The sequence below is a fragment of the Bos javanicus genome, chromosome 8 (assembly GCF_032452875.1).
Source record: "Bos javanicus breed banteng chromosome 8, ARS-OSU_banteng_1.0, whole genome shotgun sequence".
Lineage (NCBI taxonomy): Eukaryota > Metazoa > Chordata > Mammalia > Artiodactyla > Bovidae > Bos > Bos javanicus.
Window position 1 is genome coordinate 76,289,455 of NC_083875.1, and position 19,332 is coordinate 76,308,786.

A 19,332-nucleotide genomic window follows, 5' to 3' on the forward strand; every position below is an offset into this window, starting at 1 on the left:
ATACTTCTGCCAGCATGTTAGCCCCAAACCTGATCCAGAAAAGAAAAGATGGTCTGATTCGGAGTATATACCTCGTAAGATTCATAGACAGGAACGACTTCATTTTGTCTGATCCTATCAGTAGTTATAATGTCCCATCTTTCTGTATTACTCATCTGTGATGGACAGAGAACATTTAGGGAGTTAAAAGTAGTTCAGTTGTGTATGGTTTGTGTCTCCTGATAATCCTAGTCTGATTCCTCTGGTCTTGTCTGGTTTTCCTTCCACATCTCCAAAATATCACTTTAAAATTTTTTTAGAGTAGTTCTTAGTATTAATTAAAAAATGATCCTTACTGGAGTAGAGAAATACTAGCCAAAGAGGTTCTTTTGTGGAGATTCTATCAAGATTCTGTCATCAGTTCAGCAGTATTTAATAAGTGCCTTATATGTGCTGGGCAGTACTGTAGGTTTTGAGACTGCATCAGTAAATAAAACTTAAATACTTGCAAGTTACTTGTATTCCATTGGGCAAGATAGACAATAAATACAATTAAAATGAAAATTACATAGTATGTTAGAAGGTAATAAGTGCTATGGAGAAACATAGATAGTAATGTGAGATTACTGTGGTTAGGGTGTGGGAATAATTTTTAAAAGGATGGTCAGGGTAAGCCTCACTTAGAAAGTGACAACATTTGAGCAAAGACTTGAAGGAGGTGAAGGAGTAAGCCCTGTGACTATCTGAGGGAAGAGCATTCCAGATAGAGGAAGCAGCCAGTGCAGATTTTTTGAGGTAATTTTGACCACGTCATGGTTGAGGAATAGAGAATCACTGTGACCTGGTGCAGTAAGCCAGAAGTTGAGGGCTAGAGAGGAAATGGGCATTTGGGGAGGCCTTTTAGGTTGCTGTGAGTACTTTTGCCTTTGTGCCAAGTATGCGTGTGTGCTAAATCGCTTTAATCCTGTCCTGCTCTTTGCGACCCTATGGACTGTAGCCTGTCAGGCTCCTCTGTCCATGCCGATTCTCCAGGCAAGAAAACGAGTAGGTTGCCATGCCCTCCCTCCAGGGGATCTTCCCAACCAAAGTAAAATCAAATAGCCTCAAGTGGGAGTTTTTCCTTAGAGATCTAGGGTCAGGAGAAGGTAAGCAGTCAGAGAAGGAACTCTGTAACTTCTAGTCTTAGGATAGCATAAATTAATGTTGTATCCTAGACATAAGATTATACAAAAACAAATAATAAGTTCTTTGCTGATATTTTCTACTTTATTTTTGATTGTAGGGACTTTCAGTTACCTTGATGATGTCCCATTTAAGATAGGAGACAAATTCAAAACACCAGCTAAAGTTGGTCTTCCTATTGGCTTCTCCTTGCCTGATTGTTTGCAGGTTGTCAGAGAAGTACAGGTAAGTGGTAATTTTTAGTTAAAGTTTAGTACATTTAAAATTTTAAGGAGTAAGAATTTGATGTATAGTGCAAGAGAAAAAACAATCTTCTAGCTCTTTTTTATGTTTCTGATAGCTCCTGTTATTGCTTGGTTCATGTTGTCTCTCACACACAGGCATGCACATGTGCACAACCCCCCAACACCTTTGTATATGTTTATATATCTCTTACAGATCTTGTATAATCTGTTAGGTTGTATGTTCCTGAGGTTCTGTACCTTGCCCAAAACAAATTCCTATTGCTCGTCTGACTTGCTTCTTCTCCTCTTTCCTTCTATAAATGTGCTCATTACCTTCTTGGTCACTCAAGTTATATAATATTTTCTCTCTGCTGTGTCTTCCCTTTGCCATTCAGTTTATTCCTTACCTTAGTTTTTCACCTGGGCTATTTCAGTAGTCTCTTCAATGGGCTCCTCTGCTTACAGAGAAGCTTACAGAATTTTCCTTCTATTTTTCATATTGTTTCTAGAATAATATTCCTGAATATAAAAACTTACAATGATTGACCAACCCTTACTGAATCAAGTCTAGACATAAGATAATGGTCGAGTACCTTAGCTTATCATCTCCTCCGTAGTCCCTCCAAACCAGGATACTAGTGGTTTGTCGAATGTACTATATGTACTATTTGTCTGTATCATGCTTTTCTCATGAGTGGTTATATCCGCTTGAAACAGTCTCCTCTTCTCACCATACTGAAAGTGGTCTGCCTGTTAAAAATCTATTTATTCTTCTCGACTGTGCTTAAATGCCATTCCCTTAATAGCTTCTTTTTCAGTCCTTGCATCTTTAAAGCTCAGTTATATATAAGTGTATAAAATTACATCTTGAAAGCAGCAAATGCCCCCATGCTATGTGACTTCCTACACTTACTGAATGCCTGCTTTTGAGGGACACTCTGCTGTGGCTGAGGATAGAGACAAATGCCTTACACTGTCCTCGAGGAGCTTATAGTTTAGAGAAGAAGTTATATGGAAAAACAGAAGGGTACTCTACTCACCCAAATACTTATTCCTGTGACTTTAGATTTTTAAAATACAACCTCTTGGCAAAGACGGGGAATTTACTAAAGCATTACCATGTTACTGTAAAGTGGATTTGGGAGAAAAAAAAGATTTGGGAATTCCCTGGCAATCCAGTTAGGTTAGGATTATTCTGTGTTTTCACTGCTGAGCACCTGGGTTTGATCCCTGGTTGGGGAACTAAGATCCTACAAGTGGCATGGCACAGCTAAAAAAATAATAATAAAAACTTTGTTTTTTGTTCTAGTCTTTGTAGGGAATAATCATAGTGGGAGAACTTATTAAATTTTTAAACAATAGCTTTATTGATAAATCACATACCCACAAAATTTTCCCTTTTAAGGTATGCAAATAAGTGGAGTCTTTTTATTATTATATTTGGAGTTGTATAACCATTACCACCATCTGATTCCAGAACATTTTTATCACCCCGAAAAGAAATCCAGTGTACATTAGTAGTCACTCCCTATTTTCCCCCTCCCATCAAACCCTGGCAACCGCTAAATCTGTCTTCATGAATTTGTCTATTCTGGAATATCATATAAATGGAATAACACAATATTTAGTCTTTTATATATGACAGTATATAAATATATATGTGATAGGTTTATTTTATGTAACATGATGTTTTCAAGTTTTACCCATTCATTTTTATAGCTGAATAATTCCATTGTGTTGATATACCACAGTTTGTTTATCCATTCATCAGGTGATAGACTTTTTTTTTTGGTCATACTGAGCAGCATGTGGGATCTTATTTCCCTGACCAGGCATTGAACCTGTGCTCCCTGCAGTGGAAGCTAGGAGTCTTAACCATTGGACCTCCAGCGAAGTCCACCGTTGATAGACATTTTTGATGGTTTCCAGTTTTTTGGCTTTTAGGAACAATACTGCTGTGAATATTTGTATACAGGTTTTTGTACAGACATATGCTTTCAGTTTTCTTGGGTATGTACATAGGAGTGGAATTGCTGGATCATATATTAACTGTGTTTTACCATTTGAGGAATTGCCAGACTGTTTTCCAAAGTGGCCATACCAGTTTATAACCTTGCCTACACTGCATGAAGTTTCCAGTTTCTGCATATCCTTGCCAACTTTTGTTATCATCTGTCTTTTTGGTTATATATATCCTTATGGGTATGCAGTGGTTTCATGGTTTTTTTTCTTTTTGGCCTCATGGTGTGGCATGTGGGCCTAGTTTCCTGACCAGGGATCAAACCTGCATCTCCTGCAGTGGAAGCAGTGTGTCTTAACCACCGGACTGCTAGGGGAGTCCCTCTTTCATGGTGGTTTTGATGTACATTTCCCTAGTTTCAGGTAATGTTGAGTATCTTACATGTTTTTGTATACTGAATTGATCCTCCTTTTGTATGGAGAATTTATTGGGCCTGAAGAGATGGCAATTTCCCATATGAAGTTTTACCTTGTTCTGTTTGCCTGGTGGCTTTTTTATTGGCAACAACAAATATTGAGTAAATAGTACCCTGTGTGCAGGACATTATTAGCAATATGATTTAAATAACACCTGCAGTGTATTTCAGTAGTTCTCATTATTCACTGCCTCATGGAATCATTCAGAAAATTTGTTTAGAATCCCACATTTGTTGCCGTTGTAGGCTTTGCTGGGAATTTTCTATTTGAGCTGCGTGAAGCCCTAATGAGTGCCTGGTTCTTTGCCTGCCATACTCACAGTGCCCACTAACGACAAAAGAGGAGATCAAGGCTCCGAGCTCCATTCCTGTGTGGGCTAGCTGCAGTGTTTTTGTTCTGTAAGTGCAGCTAGCTCCCTTAAACTTGGGCTGCTTTGGGTCTCCTGGAGGCAGTTAGGCTGTGGTATTGGTGCTGCTCCCTCTCCATCCAGAAAGGAATCAGACCTAGAGCCCTAAACAGGTCTGAAGCTTCATGTAACTTTTCATATTTGCCCTTGGGTTTCAGATTAAAAGTCATCAAAGCGAGTCAGTAAATCATATGGAGACCTTGCACCCAGGCCCAAAAAGTTTTCATTGAAAATGAAACAGTACTGGCGGCCACAGTAGTGGAGGGTGGCCCTTAGTGTAACAGCTTAGAGCAGACTCTGGTTCACTGATTTCATGGGCTGGAATTGCCATGTAATAGCTGTGTAATCTTACAAGATTGTTAAAAGGATTAAATAAAATAGTGCATTTATAATGCTTACTCTGATTCCTAGTACTCCATAAATATTAGATGCTGTTGTTATTATTGTGCACTCAAAAATCACATTTTTTTCACTATAATAATTCTATTTTTTTCTGTTTTTTTTTTTTTTTTTTTTTTTTTACTATGTTCCAAGTATTCTACATTACTTTGGTAACTTAAAAAAAAACTCAAGGTTTTATTACAGAGGGAAGAAATTTCCAGTTCCTTTCGGGAGTAAAACTTCAGAGACCTGCGTTTACAGGCAGTGGGAAGTTGGTCACGCCTGTTTTTGGTGGGGGAAACCAGTTGCAAAATTGGATTTGCTCCCTAGTTAGAAGCAGCAATCTTTGGCCAGTGTTTTCTCATTGTTCCATTAGAGGTAGAAAGGAAACCCTGTGATACCCCAAGTCTTTTTCGGAGGCCCAGTAACTGACTCAGGAGTGTGTAAATGAACTTCTGGATATGTGCATTTCCAGGCTTCTGTTGTGTTGTTTGCAGCTGAAAGGTTTAGGGATGAAACCTACTTTCTTCCACTGTGTTTTTTCTATTCTGAGACTCTTGTCGTGGTAGGCCTCTTTGCTCTCTTTACTCTTATTGTGTCTCCAGACACACTGTTTGATGCCTTAGGTGAACACCCGAGGTTTTTACTCCTGTTTAGGTGAATTTTGTATAATATAATAGGTAATTTTTTCCAAGTATACAAATGAAAATTTTTTAAATTGATCTATACTTGATACTTGAAGCTGCAAGTGGAAACAGTGATGATTTTATTTTCTTGGGCTCTAAAATCACTGTGGACAGTGACTGCAGCCATGAAATTAAAAGACGCTCCTTAGAAGAAAAGCTATGACCCATGTAGACTGCATATGAAAAGGCAGAGACATCACTTTGCTGACAAAGGTCTATACAGTCAAAGCTATAGTTTTTCCAAGTCAGGTATGGATGTGAGAGTTGGACCATAAAGAAGGCTGAGTGCTGAAGAACTGATGCTGAAGAATTGATGCTTTTGAATTGTAGCACTGAAACTCTTGAGAGTACCCTGGACAGCAGAGAGATCAAACCAGCCAATCCTAAAGGCAGTCCACCCTGAATATTCATTGGAAGAACTGATGGCTGAAGCTGAAGCGCCAATACTTTGGCCACCTGCTGCAAAGAGCCGACTCTTTGGAAAAGACCCTCATGCTGGGAGAGAAAGATGGAAGGCAGGAGGAGAAGAGGGTGACGGAGGAGGACATGGTTTGATGGTGTCCCTGACTCTACAAACATAAATTTGACCAAATTCTGAAGATAGTGAAGGACAGGGAAACCTGGTGTACTGTAGTCCGTGGGATTGCAAAGAGTCAGACATGACTTAGTGACTGAACAATGCTTAAAGCTATTAAGGAACCTTGAAGTGAATTTTTGTTCAGTTTACACTGTAAAATCTTTTTGTAGAAAATTGAGGTAACATTGATTTATAACTTTGTGGAAGTTTCATGTATACAGCATTTTGTTTTGACTTGGGTATACACTGCAGCATCCTTACCTCCAGAATTTAGTTTCCATCTCTCACTACACTGTTGACCTTCTTTACTCAATTTTTGTCCCTCGGCTCATAACTAATCTGTTTTCTCTCTGTGTTCTTTTTTTGTTTTGTATGCTTGTGTGTATATACATGTGGACTCATGAAGTATGTATCTTTCACCTTCTGACTTACTTCACTTAGTATAATGCCATCAAGGTCTGTCCATGTTGCAGATGACAAAATTTCATCTTTCTTTTTTAAATTTCATAGTGTGTGTGTTGTGTGTGTGTGTATTGCACACACATATGTACGTACATAAACACACACCCCTTCCCCACATCTTCTTTATCCATTCATCCACTGATGGGCATGTAGATTGTATCTGTATCTTGGTACTGTGAATAGTGATGAACACAGGAGTGCCTATATCTTTTTGAATTGGTCTTTGTGTCTTCTTGGAATTGCTGGATTATTTGGTAATTCTTTTGAGAAGTTTCCATACTGTTTTCCACAGTGGCTGTGCCCATTTACTCCCACCAACAATATGTATGAAGATTCCCTTTACTCCACATTCTCTCCAACACTTGTTATTTCTTGCCTTTTTGATAACAGACATTTTAATGGGCGTGAGGTGATACCTTATTGTGGTTTTGATTTGCATTTCTCTAATAATTAGTGATGTTGAACATCTTTTCATGTGCCTCTGACCATCTGTATGGCTTCTTTGGAAGATTCTACTCAGATCCTCTGGCCATATTTTTATGAGGTGGTTTGTTTTTGTTGAGTTTGCACTGTAAAAATCTTAATTTGAATATGTCTAGATTTCTTACTAAGCACTTTTCCTACAGTTAGAATACAATCTGTTCATTGTAATTTGGTAGTGTTTTAGAGCATAGAATATATTGTCATACTGCCTGGGTTCAGATCCAGGCTCTATCATTTAGCAGCGTCATGAACTTGAGCATAGCCGTTGTAATGTTGAGAAAATCTAGAGAGCTAATACATAAAAAGTGTTTAGAATCATGCATGGCACCTTGTAAGTGCTTCTTAAATACTAGGGCCTGTTGTTATATTGAGCACAGAGGACATTGTGTTAGATAAGAGATCTTAAGAGGGTCTAAAGCCCAGTTGCTGCCAACAAGAGGCTTGTGATAGTGTTGGGCAGATGTTTTAGAGAAAGATTTCATATGGTCACATGTGCTCAGCATCAAATGGTAGAGACAGATACTATGTAAGAGTTCAGAGGAAGGAATGGGCCATCGGGAAAGCCTCATAAGAGGAGGTGGTTGAGTTCTGCCTGAACCACCAGTGAAGAAGTCTAGGAAGGGAAATGGCCTGAGGGGAGAGAAGCAAAGGAAGCAGCAAGGTACATATGACCTGGGTATATGATTAGAGATGGTGGGAGCTCTTTCTCATTAATTTCTATACGTAACCAGGGAGCAAAGTCGGATTAAATCTTACAAGCTTAGAAAGTCTTAGTTTTCCTGAGGCGGGATCCTCCCATACATCTTAAATGCTGCCTCGTCCAGTTCCTTCGTGCCAGGGTGAGAAAGAAATGAATTCGGTGGGGGAGGGATGGCCACCTGGGTTCACACCTTTCTCTGATATATTTTTGCAGTATGACTTCTCCTTGGAAAAGAAAACCATTGAGTGGGCTGAGGATATTAAGAAGATCCAAGAAGCCCAGTGGGAAGCAGAGCGGAAGGCTGAGGAAGCAGAAGCTACAGTGAATTCCAAGAGTGGCCCGGAGGGTGACAGCAAGATGAGCTTCTCCAAGACTCACGGTGCAGCCGCCATGCCACCTCCTATTAACCCCATCCTTGCCAGCTTACAGCACAACAGCATCCTCACCCCCACTCGGGTCAGCAGCAGTGCCACGAAACAGAAAGTTCTCAGCCCGCCCCACACAAAGGCAGACTTCAACCCTGCTGACTTCGAGTGTGAAGAAGATCCATTTGATAATCTGGAGTTAAAAACTATTGATGAGAAGGAAGAGCTGAGAAACATTCTGGTGGGAACCAGTGGACCCATCATGGCCCAGTTATTGGACAGTAACTTGCCTCGAGGCGGCTCTGGGTCTGTGCTACAGGAGGAGGAGGTCCTGGCCTCTCTGGAGCGGGCCACCCTAGATTTCAAGCCTCTTCACAAACCCAATGGCTTTGTAACCTTACCACAGCTGGGCAACTGTGAAAAGATGTCGCTGTCTTCCAAAGTGTCCCTCCCCCCCATTCCTTCAGTGAGCAATATCAAGTCCTTGTCCTTCCCCAAACTTGACTCTGATGACAGCAGTCAGAAGACACCCAAGATGGCAAGCACTTTCCATAGCACATCCTGCCTCCGCAGTGGCACGTTCTGGAATTTCCTAAAGCCTTCCACCCAAAGCAGTGCCAGTGAGCTCAATGGGCATCCTACCCTTGGGCTTTCAGCTTTGAACTTGGACAGTGGCACAGAGGTGCCAACCCTGACCCCTCCCCAGACGCCTTCCCTGTCTGTCTTGTCTGTGTGCACAGAAGAATCAGCACCTCCAAATACACGTCCCACGGTAAGCCTTTTAAACGCCCTGTATTAAAACTCCACAAATTTCTAAATCCTGCCTAGCAGTTGCCACCCTCACATTCTTCTTTTCAAGATTAGGGACGGATGGGGCATGACCAAATTGACCTTGATTACATTAAGTACATGTAGTTCTGGTTATTTTTCTGAGGACAAGGATTATTAGCTTTGCACCTAACCTGGTAATGATTTTTTCCTCCCTGTATCTTTTTAATCTTTTTCTTCAAAAAGATAATGTGTAGCATGTGAATGATGTTTTCCTGCCTGTTGTTTTCCATGCTGCCGTGTCTGGTGTTTGCATTTTTTAAAGGTTTGCTCTCTTTGTGCCTTTTTACTTTTTCCTATTAACTTTTTTTTTTTAACACTTACTTGGTACTCCTTATTTTATCTTCTCCCTACTTCCCTCTCCTCCCTCCTCCCATCTCATTCTGCCCTGAAGTTGGCTCCTATGTGTTTGACTGATTTGGGGTTATGTTTCTTTAAACTAGGTGGTACTTTAGTAACTGGGGAAGTTTGAGCCAAAGGTTGAAATTTGCCATTTTTAAACCTGTGGATTTTAATACTACAATTACTTTTTTCCTTCTTTTTTGGCTTACTACTAAGAATTATGTAATTTTCTCCAAAGGGAGGGAGAGGGGAAGATTGGAACAGATTTAGTGTTGAAGGGTGGATTGATAGAAAAATTGTAACTTGTGTCATCTTGAGTTTGGCCACCTGATGCGAAGAACTGACTCATTGGAAAGGACCCTGATACTGGGAAGGATTGAAGGCAGGAGGAGAGGGGAACAACAGAGGATGAGATGGTTGGATGGCATCACCGACTCGATGGACATGAGTTTGAGCAAGCTCTGGGTGTTGCTGATGGACAGGGAGGCCTGGCGTGCTACAGTCCATGGGGTTGCAAAGAGTTGGACACGACTCAGCGACTGAGCTGAACTGTATCATCTTGAAGGAAATCTGATTTGGTCACACAGAGAAGTTGCATATACAGGGAGGTTACTTTATGTGGTTGTTGCAGCAGCACAGAATAATACGTTATTGTATTATAGAATAGAAATCATAGAAGTCCAAGATTTTGTTATACCAGTTCAGATTTTTAAATAACAGCATATCAAGGCGGTATTTAGAGTCAGAAAGGAGCCTGGTTATATTGGTCGGATATCTCTGGAACCATAATCAGCCTGCTCTTAGCTGGTAGAAAAGATGAGCTTTGGCCTGCCTTAGAAAGAGCGCAGGTTCCCAGCGGTAACGTTCTTGATAAGTGATTGTTTCTGTGTGAGTGCTTCCATTGTCAGAGAGCTTACTGCTGCCTGTAAATGTCCATGGACCTTGGCCCAGAAAACTCAGTAGAGTGCATAAACATCTCTTGTTTTTGTTTAGTCGCTCAGTCATGTCTACCTCTTTGCGACCCCAAGGACTGTAGCTCACCAGGCTCCTCAAGTCCATGGGATTTCCCAGGCAAGAATATTGGAGTGGATTGCTATTTCCTTCTCCAGGGGATCTTCCTGACCCAGGGATATCTTCTGCATTGGCAGGTGGATTCTTTACTGTTGAAGTCCCCAGTGAAGCCTGTAACATCTCTTAGCATGGGCCTTATCCTAATTCGCCCTGGTTTGTGGTTGGGCTCTAGTCAGCAGGATACTCCTCTCTGCTCCCTAATTCATTGCATGCTTTAGAGAAATTAAAAACACTCCAGAAGGTTAGGGATTCTTAGCCACCACCATCCCCCACCCTCACCCCCATCTAACTTAAGAGTGTTAAAGTGAACCATTGAGAGACCAAAGCCGGTGAACTAATTACAGAAGGTATTTCTCAAACCAGAACACTCTTCATTCTTTGACACATCTGATTGTGCAGTTTGTTTTGGGCCCATCCATTTTAGGGTAGTAGGGTCCCTGCTTCATCCCGGTCTGGGGATTTGCTGCCCTATGGGGGCAGCTTTAAACAGACTTGGAGTTGTGGTGATCTTTTAAGGAAGCCGAGGTCCTTACTCCTAGGGAGCAAAGCCTAGTTCCATCCTAGGCTTTGCTCTAGGATGGCTTTCTATCTTAGTGAGTCTTTGAAGCCGCTAGTTGGAACCTTTACTGGTGAGAGAAGCACTTCTCTTCAAGACAGTGACTGGAGGTAGGGGGTGATGGTCGTCAGCTGGCCCGTATACATCCTTCACATGGGAACTCCCAGGGAATTTCCAGAATTTAGTTCTTGTCATCTATTTCAGGCCCAGGGTTCGGGTCTCATTTTTCAGATTTTCATGTGTCATTGTTTGTATAAACTAATGTTAGCAGTTGAGAACTCCAGGGGTTATCTTGAGAGGAACAGTCTTGTGATGCGCCCTTACTCTGTGCAGCACAGAGCTGCCTGCTCTAGCCCTCATCAGTGTCTCTGCCCCGCTGTGGCTCAGCCCCGCCAGAGGCCTTGCTCTGCTCACAGGTTAGGCTCATCTGCCATCGGGTTCTCTTTCTCTAGGTATGGCTGTATATTCTCTACTCTGTCAGATAAACTTCAGTGAAACATTTGCCTTCTTCCTTGTACTTGAGTTCTCAGTTTACTTCCTGTAGCCAGGAAGGATATGAGAAGTGCCAGTGCACTCTTAAATTGTATTTCAAATGATTTCTGATAATATATAATCTCTTAGCTTTTTGGTGCTTGAATCTGTTGATCATTTCTCATGTTGCCATTGTTTTAATACTTAGAGAGTCACTCTCCATCTCTAGATTAAAAAAAGGAGAGGCTTCTCTTGCGGTCCAGTGGTTAGGAATTGGCACTTCCATTGCCATGGCCCTGGGTTCCATTCCTGGACAGGACTAAGATCCCACAAGTCACATGGCACAGCCAAAAAACGAAATAGGAAAAAAATAGGAAGCTTTGAAAAAGACACAAAGAAGAACTGAAACATTTTAAAAAATAAAAAATGAATTTATTTTTATCAAAGTAATACAAGAATATTTTAATGAAACCAAGTAGCATTTAAAAGGCTTGTATTGAAAAAGAGTAGTTTCCTGCCTCACTTCTCCCTGATTCGTTTTGCTTCCCATAGTCAGGTACTTTTAACTCTTCAAACTGTTTATACTGGGATTTATCTCTATTTTTAAATTGGATGCTTACATTGCATTTTCTAAATTTATTAATTTTAGACAAGTTTATACTTCCTGTTACAGTAAGTTGAGCATTTAGCCCTTATAGTAGGCTTTGCTCCACCTTCTTGTATCTTTCATCATATTTATATCACAAGTTTTGGTTCAGTTAATGTTAGTTAATATTATGATTGGGATGGTATACTGTGGTGGTGATGAGGATTTTCTTGGTAGCTTGTATTTCTTATAGTTTAACTGCCCCATTAAAAATTGTATAATTTCTTTATGCCTGTTGCTAGTTCTGTCCAAATGCTCCAAGAGTGTCAAAAGACCTAGTGATAATTTTCTCATTCAGATACATTCAATTTTGTTGGTTAACCTATTGTTTTTGAATCCTTGAATATCCAAAAATGTCTAAATTTCATCCTCGTGTGTGAATAATAGTTTGGCTCAATTTAGATTTTAGTTGAAGATCATTTTTCTTAAAAAATTTTTAAGACGTTACTCCCTTAAAAACAAAAAAACTTCCAGGGACTTCCTGGTGGTCCACTGGTTAAGAATTTGCCTGCCAACAGGGGGACATGAGTTCAGTCCCTGGTTGGGAAGATTCCACATGCCTTGGAGCAGCTAAGCCCGGGTGCCAAAGCTGTGCTCTGGAGCCCGGGAGCTGCAACTCCTGAAGCCTGCGCACCTAGAGCCGTGCTCCGCAACACCAGAAGCCACCGTCATAGAAGCCTGTGCACCACAGCTAGAGGGTAGCCCCAGCTTGATGCAACTAGAGAAAAGTGCGCACACAGCAGTGAAAACCCCATGCAGCCATAAATAAATAAAAATTAAAAACAGAAAGCTCTCAAATTGAAGTACAAGCACCTCTGATTTCTAGCAGTACTGTGCCATTCGGATTTCTTCCCCTACTCCCAAAGCTTTAGGGATCCTTTTTTTCATTTCTGGAGATTTGACATTTACCAGTGTAAATGTCACTTATTGTGCTTATCTTCACTTATTGTGCTTGACCCTCCTGGATCCTTTCAAGCAAAGGCTCAGCTCAGTTTTCAAAATCTGGTTGTTGTGGTTTGTTTTTGGTGTTATACTTTTCTGTTTTCTCTGTTCTTCCTATAAGCTGGATGTTGGACCTCCTTGGCTGTTTTTCTAATTTGCTATCTCTTTTCTCTCTCTTTGACTTTATGTTTTACTATCTGAAACGTATCCTTGACTATCATACCATTTTTAAAAAATCTCATAATCTTTTAAATAAAAGCTTTATTTTAAATTTCCAAGTGCTTTGTCTTTTCTCTCTTCTGGTTTGGTCTTATGTCCTTGGCTTTGGCTTTCTGTTCACTTTTAAGAGTGAATCACTAAAAGAAAAACAGTCAAAATGGGGGGAATATGTATGTTGGGGTGTGCCTGCTGGTCGTTAAGACTGACTAGTTAGTTGGCTTTGAAGTGAAAGTTACTCAGTTGTGTCTGATTCTTTGTGACTCCATGGACTATAGCCTGACTTCCATGGCTCCTCGGTCCATGGAATTCTCCAGGCAAGAATACTGGACTGGGTTGCCATTCCCTTCTCCAGGGGATCTTCCCGATCCAGGGATTGAACGTGGGTCTCCTGCATTGCAGGCAGATTTTACCATCTGAGCCACCAGAGAAGGCTTTGAAGAAAGTCAAAGTGAGGTCGCTCAGTTGTTACCGACTCTTTGCGACCCCACAGACTGTAGCCTACCAGCCTCCTCCATCCATGGGATTTTCCAGGCAAGAGTACTAGAGTGGGCCGCCATTTCCTTCTCCAAGGGATCTTCCTGACCCAGGGATCGAACCCAAGTCTCCCTCTGCCTGGCCCTCAGGCAGATGCTTTACTGTCTGAGCCACCAGGGCTTTGAAGGGAGCTCTGTAAAACATCAACATATGAAGATCTTGGGGGCTATTAAAGTTTATCTAAGAATTCTGCTTGAAGGCTAAAGAAAGTGAGGATACTGAAAGAGGCTTACTCAATCCCGTTTTGGTTCTTATACCTCATTCTGCCATATGCTGTGCCTGGTGTCCTCAGTCCTTTTTGGTATTGATTCCGATTTTCTAGAGTAAACCTTGGATCTCTGCAGAAGGTGGGTTGGGGAAGGTCTGCCTGAGGGTTTTCTGCTATCACTGCCTTCGTACTTTGCCTTACCCCAACAGTACCTGGTGCTTCCACATGCTGAAACCTTCTCAGGGGTCTCCTGCTGGACTGACTCTCCATCTCCCACTTTAACTTCACTGTTTCTGCCAGTTATTCTGCCTCCGTTAGCACTCCACCTTCTAAAATTTCATTGAAATACATTGTCCTCTGTTATGCCTTCTTTTTCTAAGGTTAATACAGTTTTATTATCATTTTAGTAGATTTTGGAAGGTAGAATCAATGTATCAGGGCCCAGGCTTTTCTAGCTGGCTCAGTGGTAAAGAATTCGCCTGCCAGTGCAGGAGACGCAGGAGATGCAGGTTCAATCTCTGGGTTGAGAAGATCCCTTAGAGGAGAAAATGGCAACTCGTTGTGGAAAATTCTGAGGACAGAGAAGCCTGGCGAGCTACAGTCCTTGGGTCACAGAGAGTTGATTATGACTGAGCCACTCAGCACACAGACACGCATATCAGGGCTGTGTAAGTTTCAAGCTCAGAGCCAGGCTTCCAGCATTCAGAACTGCAAGTGACATTGTACCTAACGTCTGAGAGCTCCTTCTTGTGTGAGAAGTACTGTGCCAGTAATGCGAACAAGATGCTGTTTGGCTATTGGTATTTTCAGGCCCAGGCAGAGCCTGCCCCTAAAAAGACAGAGTCTTGGGGCCTGCAAAGTGGCCAGACTGGTGTGCTCCAGTTCCCATGCCCTGTCGTGACTCTTGTAACCTGATGACTGAGCCCCAGGACTGTACTGCCTGGAGTGTGCTCTGGTGAGAGGGTTCAGCAGACACTGCAGGCTTTGAGGCTTCTTGGCTTCCCCCAGCTGACTTGGAGGAGAGTATCTGGTTATAGCTATAGAATTTTGAACATGCTTCTAGGATAAGCAGGCTTCTTTCCTCCTCTCTTTCTCTCCCCCACCCCCCCAAAAAAGGAGAGGGTTAAATAAAATTTTCTTGGATGATTTTTCCTGGTTCTTGGGAGATGAGCCAAGTTGTCAGAGAGCTTTTCTCATGGTGGTTCTGTCCTTCAGCCTGGGAGTGAGCTGCCTTTTTGCCTTGGGGCTGATTATTATCAGAAGTGGTGGTAGGGTTTAAGTCTGGGAGTCTGTCCAGTCAGGCTGGGGGCCGGTGGTAGGAGTAGGCCGCCTGTAGCCAGTGCAGTAGAGGCTGAGCCCTAGGGACCATGTTCCAGTCCTTGAGGGTACAGCCTGGAGGGGTGGTAGTCTTCAGCCTTGCTTTTGAAGGACAGTAGCTGTTGCAGGGAATCAAAGCACAGTACACGGTGTGGGGCAGAAGGGCAGTGCCCTCAGAGCATGGGAGCCCTGAGCTGGCCGTCTACCCAGCCCAGTGATAGATGTGACGACGACACTGGGACGTGATGGACATGGTTACTGGGACAGTCAATTCCGGAGTGAGGGGGTTTGAGATTAATGATCCCTCTAGTACTCAGATACGGCAGTTTAGGAAAGGGATAATGGAGCCCTGGAGAGAAGTCATATATGCCAGCAAGGTGCTACCAAAGGCGCTTTTCAGAACTTCGTTCTCCACTGCAAACCCAGGGGATTTGGGCAGGAAAGGGCATGTGCTTTCATGGTGCTTCCTCACTCTGCAAGGCGGGATGAGGTCAGAGGACAGCCACACTTGCAGGTGTCTTCCCAAATTTTCTGTCCCTCAGCTGGAGCTCCCGTACCCCTCTTTGTTCTTCCTCAGGACGTCTGGCCAGAAATCTGACCCTTTCTTGCAGGCAGGTTACTTGACTGGAGGTTTGATTAGGTCAGGATTGATAAACCCCTGGATTGGGCCACTTCGGTGACTTGTCTTCTGGGGCCTGGGTCTGTCTTCTTGCCTTAATCCTTTGTTTCTTTCCCACTAGGTCACACCTCCTAATTTCTCAGTGTCACAAGTGCCCAACACTCCCAGCTGTCCCCAGGCTCACTCTGAACTGCAGGCGCTGTCCCCCAGTGAGCGGCACTGTGTGGAGACAGTGGTCAACATGGGCTACTCATACGAGTGTGTCTTGAGAGCCATGAAGAAGAAAGGAGAGAATATCGAGCAGGTGAGTGGTTAGCCAGCCACAGGGCCAGGGGCAGGGGAGAGGTCCCCGATCTCGGGAGCTGGAAGTGTCCTGCCTCTGTCCTAGAGTCCCTCACTCACAGCACCATTGTCTTTTCCTGTGATTAGGGAGGGCGGGCAGGACTCAGGGGGGCTTTGTTGGGGGTTTCCAGCAGCGCTTGTGTTTTGGGGGCTGCTTTGGGACCTGGGCTGAGGGACAGACTTGGGAGTCCTGGAGTTGAGGACTACCCTATCCAGTTACCCCCTTCTCTGCTTCTCCTGAGGCAGTGGCAGAATAGGCTTGAGGTATGGTTAGATGTCTTCTTCCACAAATGTCTATCCTGTCAGAAGCACCCAGGCAGTTCTAATCTAGGGTACTGGAGCCCTAAGCCTTGGGGGCACTTTCTGACTTGGGTGGTTTCTTAGGAGAATATCCTGCCCAGGCTATGGGGTTGACGTCAGTTGGGAGATGTGAGTCGGCTGTGACAGGAACTCTTTTGAAGACTGTCAATGCATATTTAGAAGGGTGTGTCTATCAGCAAATAGTCACTGAGGTCCTGCTGTGTTGGACACAGTTCAAGGTACAAAGTCAAGTCCTATCCAGGATGTAACAGTCAAGGTGGGGAGCAGACGTGTTGATCTGTGTAAGACTTTTGGGAAGCACAGAAAACAGTGGTAGTAGGTGCTAAACTCTTTGTTTTCTTAGATTCTCGACTATCTCTTTGCACATGGACAGCTCTGTGAGAAGGGCTTCGACCCTCTTTTGGTGGAAGAGGCTCTAGAAATGCAGCAGTGTTCAGAGGAAAAGGTAGGCGCCTCCATGCTTCATGGGAACCCTCTGGAAAGAAGGGACAAAGCAGTCTGTCTTGGGGGCACTCCTATTCCACAGCCTTCATCCCTCCCGTTGACTGTAGGCAGAACTAGTTGGAGCAAGAATCTCCCGTGTCCAGACAGGCATGTGGATGTTTGGCTCACATGGAAGTATCAGGTTGAAGACCGTCAAAGATCCCAGGGAAGGGATGGAAAAAAATGACTTGGGCAAAAGCCATACTTTCGGATGATGGGGGAGATGGCTAGTCATTTTGCCTAGGCTGGATGGGAGCATGGATGTGGATGGTGGGACCTGAATGAAGGTCGGTAAGATTTGGGTCCTGGCTGTGGCATCAACCTGTCTTCCTCCATGGCCCTCCTCTGCTTGCTCAGGGACCTGAGAGGCTCCGGCAAGGATGCCCTCCCGAGCAGCCCCTTAGGCGTGTATTTTGCTGCTCAGCTGTACTATGTGGCCAGAACCCTTTCTTGAATCTGTATTCTCTTACTTCTCTTTAGATGATGGAATTTCTTCAGTTAATGAGCAAATTTAAGGAAATGGGCTTTGAACTGAAAGATATTAAGGAAGCTCTGCTATTACACAACAACGACCAGGACAGTGCTCTGGAAGACCTCATGGCTCGGGCGGGAGCCAGCTGAGATGAGGCCCTGCCACGGCCCTGCCACAGAACCACCCCTGCAGGAGGCCCTGAGGAGCCCACCTGTGGGGAAGGAGAAGGGGCACACTTCCGGATTTTCTTTTGGGGGTGGAAGGTCAGGTGTGGAGATTGTGCTTGCCAAGTCTCTACAAGCCTAGGTCCTGAGCTGGGGAGAAAGTGGGTAAGATTTGGGCATGCACATGCCCCCAGAACTGTCCTGGCTCCTTCCATATTAAAAGTATTTGTATCCTGAGAAGTGTCCTTCCCGCCTTGGCCCTCCAGATTGACTTCTCTGGTCTTTTTGGGATCTGTATGGCTTCAGCCGAAACCTGGCCCAGCTGCCAGAAGGAGCTGGGGAGGAGGAGGTGGTGGGGCCAGACTCAGTGCTGCTTCGGGGCTAGATGTTCCCTCGTCCGCAAGAGTGGGCTGACCTCTAATCCAAGTTGAGTGCAATGAAAGGTTCTTCCAGGGTTTTGTTTTTTCCCCTTTTAACAATGTCACTTAGTGTGACACTGGTTCTGCAGTGTCTCTGAGGTGCAGAGAATGCCCTTTACCCCTTGGGGCCCTGAGTTTGCCTTTTCTGCCAGGCAGTTACCACACTTCCCTGCCCCAGCCTGTTTCTTTTGGCCTGGTTTGGACTACAATCTTCTGCTACCCAGGATTTTAGAGCCCCCAACTCTAGGAAGCAGTCGTCAGTTTAAGGAATCATTTGTCCCTTCCCAGCACATCAAGCAGGGAAAAAGCAGGTCATGATTTAGTCCCCCAGCACTAACTCCACCTCAGTTCTCCCTGGAGAACAGCCTCTCCCTCCGGCCCCTGCTCTAGGACGACACAACGAATAACACCTAGTCATAGAAATCAGTCTCTTTGGTTTGTTTTGTATTATGTTGTACATCATTAAAGATCTAAATACAAAGGATATACAGTCTTGATGAATCTAAAGTAATTTGCTAACTATTTTGATTCTTCAGAGAGAACTACTAATAAAAATCTAAAAGGTATATCCTGTTGTGATGATTTATTGCCAAGGAATGTTTCGCTGCAGGGTGGAGGTTAGTGAGTGGTAAGCGGATTTGCTGGGGATGGAACAGAAGCTAACCATTTTGTGTCATTTCACTCCTTTCTTCCAATTCTTAGGCCTGTGGAACCCAGGTTTTTGGTTTGCAAAGGCAGGCCTAGATACAAGGGTCTGTTTAAACCTGACCTAGCTCGGTCTCTGGGTTAAGGACATAGACATGTGCCTTCCTGCAAGACTGACTGTGGAAGTGAGACAGGCTGGGCCTTTGGGGGAGACACTCAGAAGTGAGGAATAAGTCCCTTGTCCTGTGAGCAGCATCAGGCATATTTATGTGTTGCACAGGTAGGACGGGGATTCAGACTGCTTCACTAGCTCTCAGTGGTGCTGTTGTATTCAATGGCACTAGATTTATCCCAGCTTCTTGTCCTTAGTTGTAATACTCTCTCTCCCACAGTCCTCCCTGTGCTCTTGGCTTGGATGGGTCTCTAATTTTTGTAGTGATGATGTGAGGATACAGAACCTTTGGGCTGGGAAGCAGTAAGCTGGAAAGAGGCCGCCCTCTGGTGGTCAGATGAGGCATGGCCATTGTCTCAGAAAGCCAGTTAGCCTGTCTTCTGGCCTTTAAAATTAATTAAACCCTTCTTTTAAAATTTGTAGAAGTTATCCTTTAACTTCTACAAGAGGTCAAAATTTCATATGAAAATGGGTGTCAGGGCCAAGGCTTTGACATGTGAATCTCAACTTGATCCAAGGTGGCCTTGGTAAGTAATTGACTACCTGGTATTTCTTTTTTTTTTTTTCATGTTTTGTATTTTTTAATAAAGTTTGTAATCCAATGGACACACAAAACAAAACTGCGCTGAGAAAAACAGTTTCATAAATTAATAAGTGTTAGGAAGTTGAGGGAGAGGTCA

At 43.4% G+C, this 19,332-nt stretch overlaps 1 protein-coding gene across 5 annotated transcripts in view; it reads left to right on the forward strand.

Moving 5' to 3' along the window:
* Nucleotides 1-18,401, forward strand: part of UBAP1 (ubiquitin associated protein 1) — a 70,091-nt gene extending 51,690 nt beyond the window's left edge. For 3 of the 5 annotated variants that reach the window (XM_061425971.1, XM_061425973.1, XM_061425970.1), the window contains 4 exons: nucleotides 7,730-8,653; nucleotides 15,756-15,938; nucleotides 16,641-16,742; nucleotides 17,261-18,401. In XM_061425971.1, coding sequence (XP_061281955.1) covers nucleotides 7,730-8,653; nucleotides 15,756-15,938; nucleotides 16,641-16,742; nucleotides 17,261-17,401 — 1,350 coding nt within the window. In that variant the 3' untranslated portion in view covers nucleotides 17,402-18,401. Of the gene's footprint in view, nucleotides 1-1,261; nucleotides 1,387-7,729; nucleotides 8,654-15,755; nucleotides 15,939-16,640; nucleotides 16,743-17,260 lie in introns of all 5 variants that reach the window. The other 2 variants (XM_061425968.1, XM_061425969.1) reach the window with 1 other exon arrangement.
* The last annotated feature ends 931 nt before the right edge of the window (nucleotides 18,402-19,332 follow it).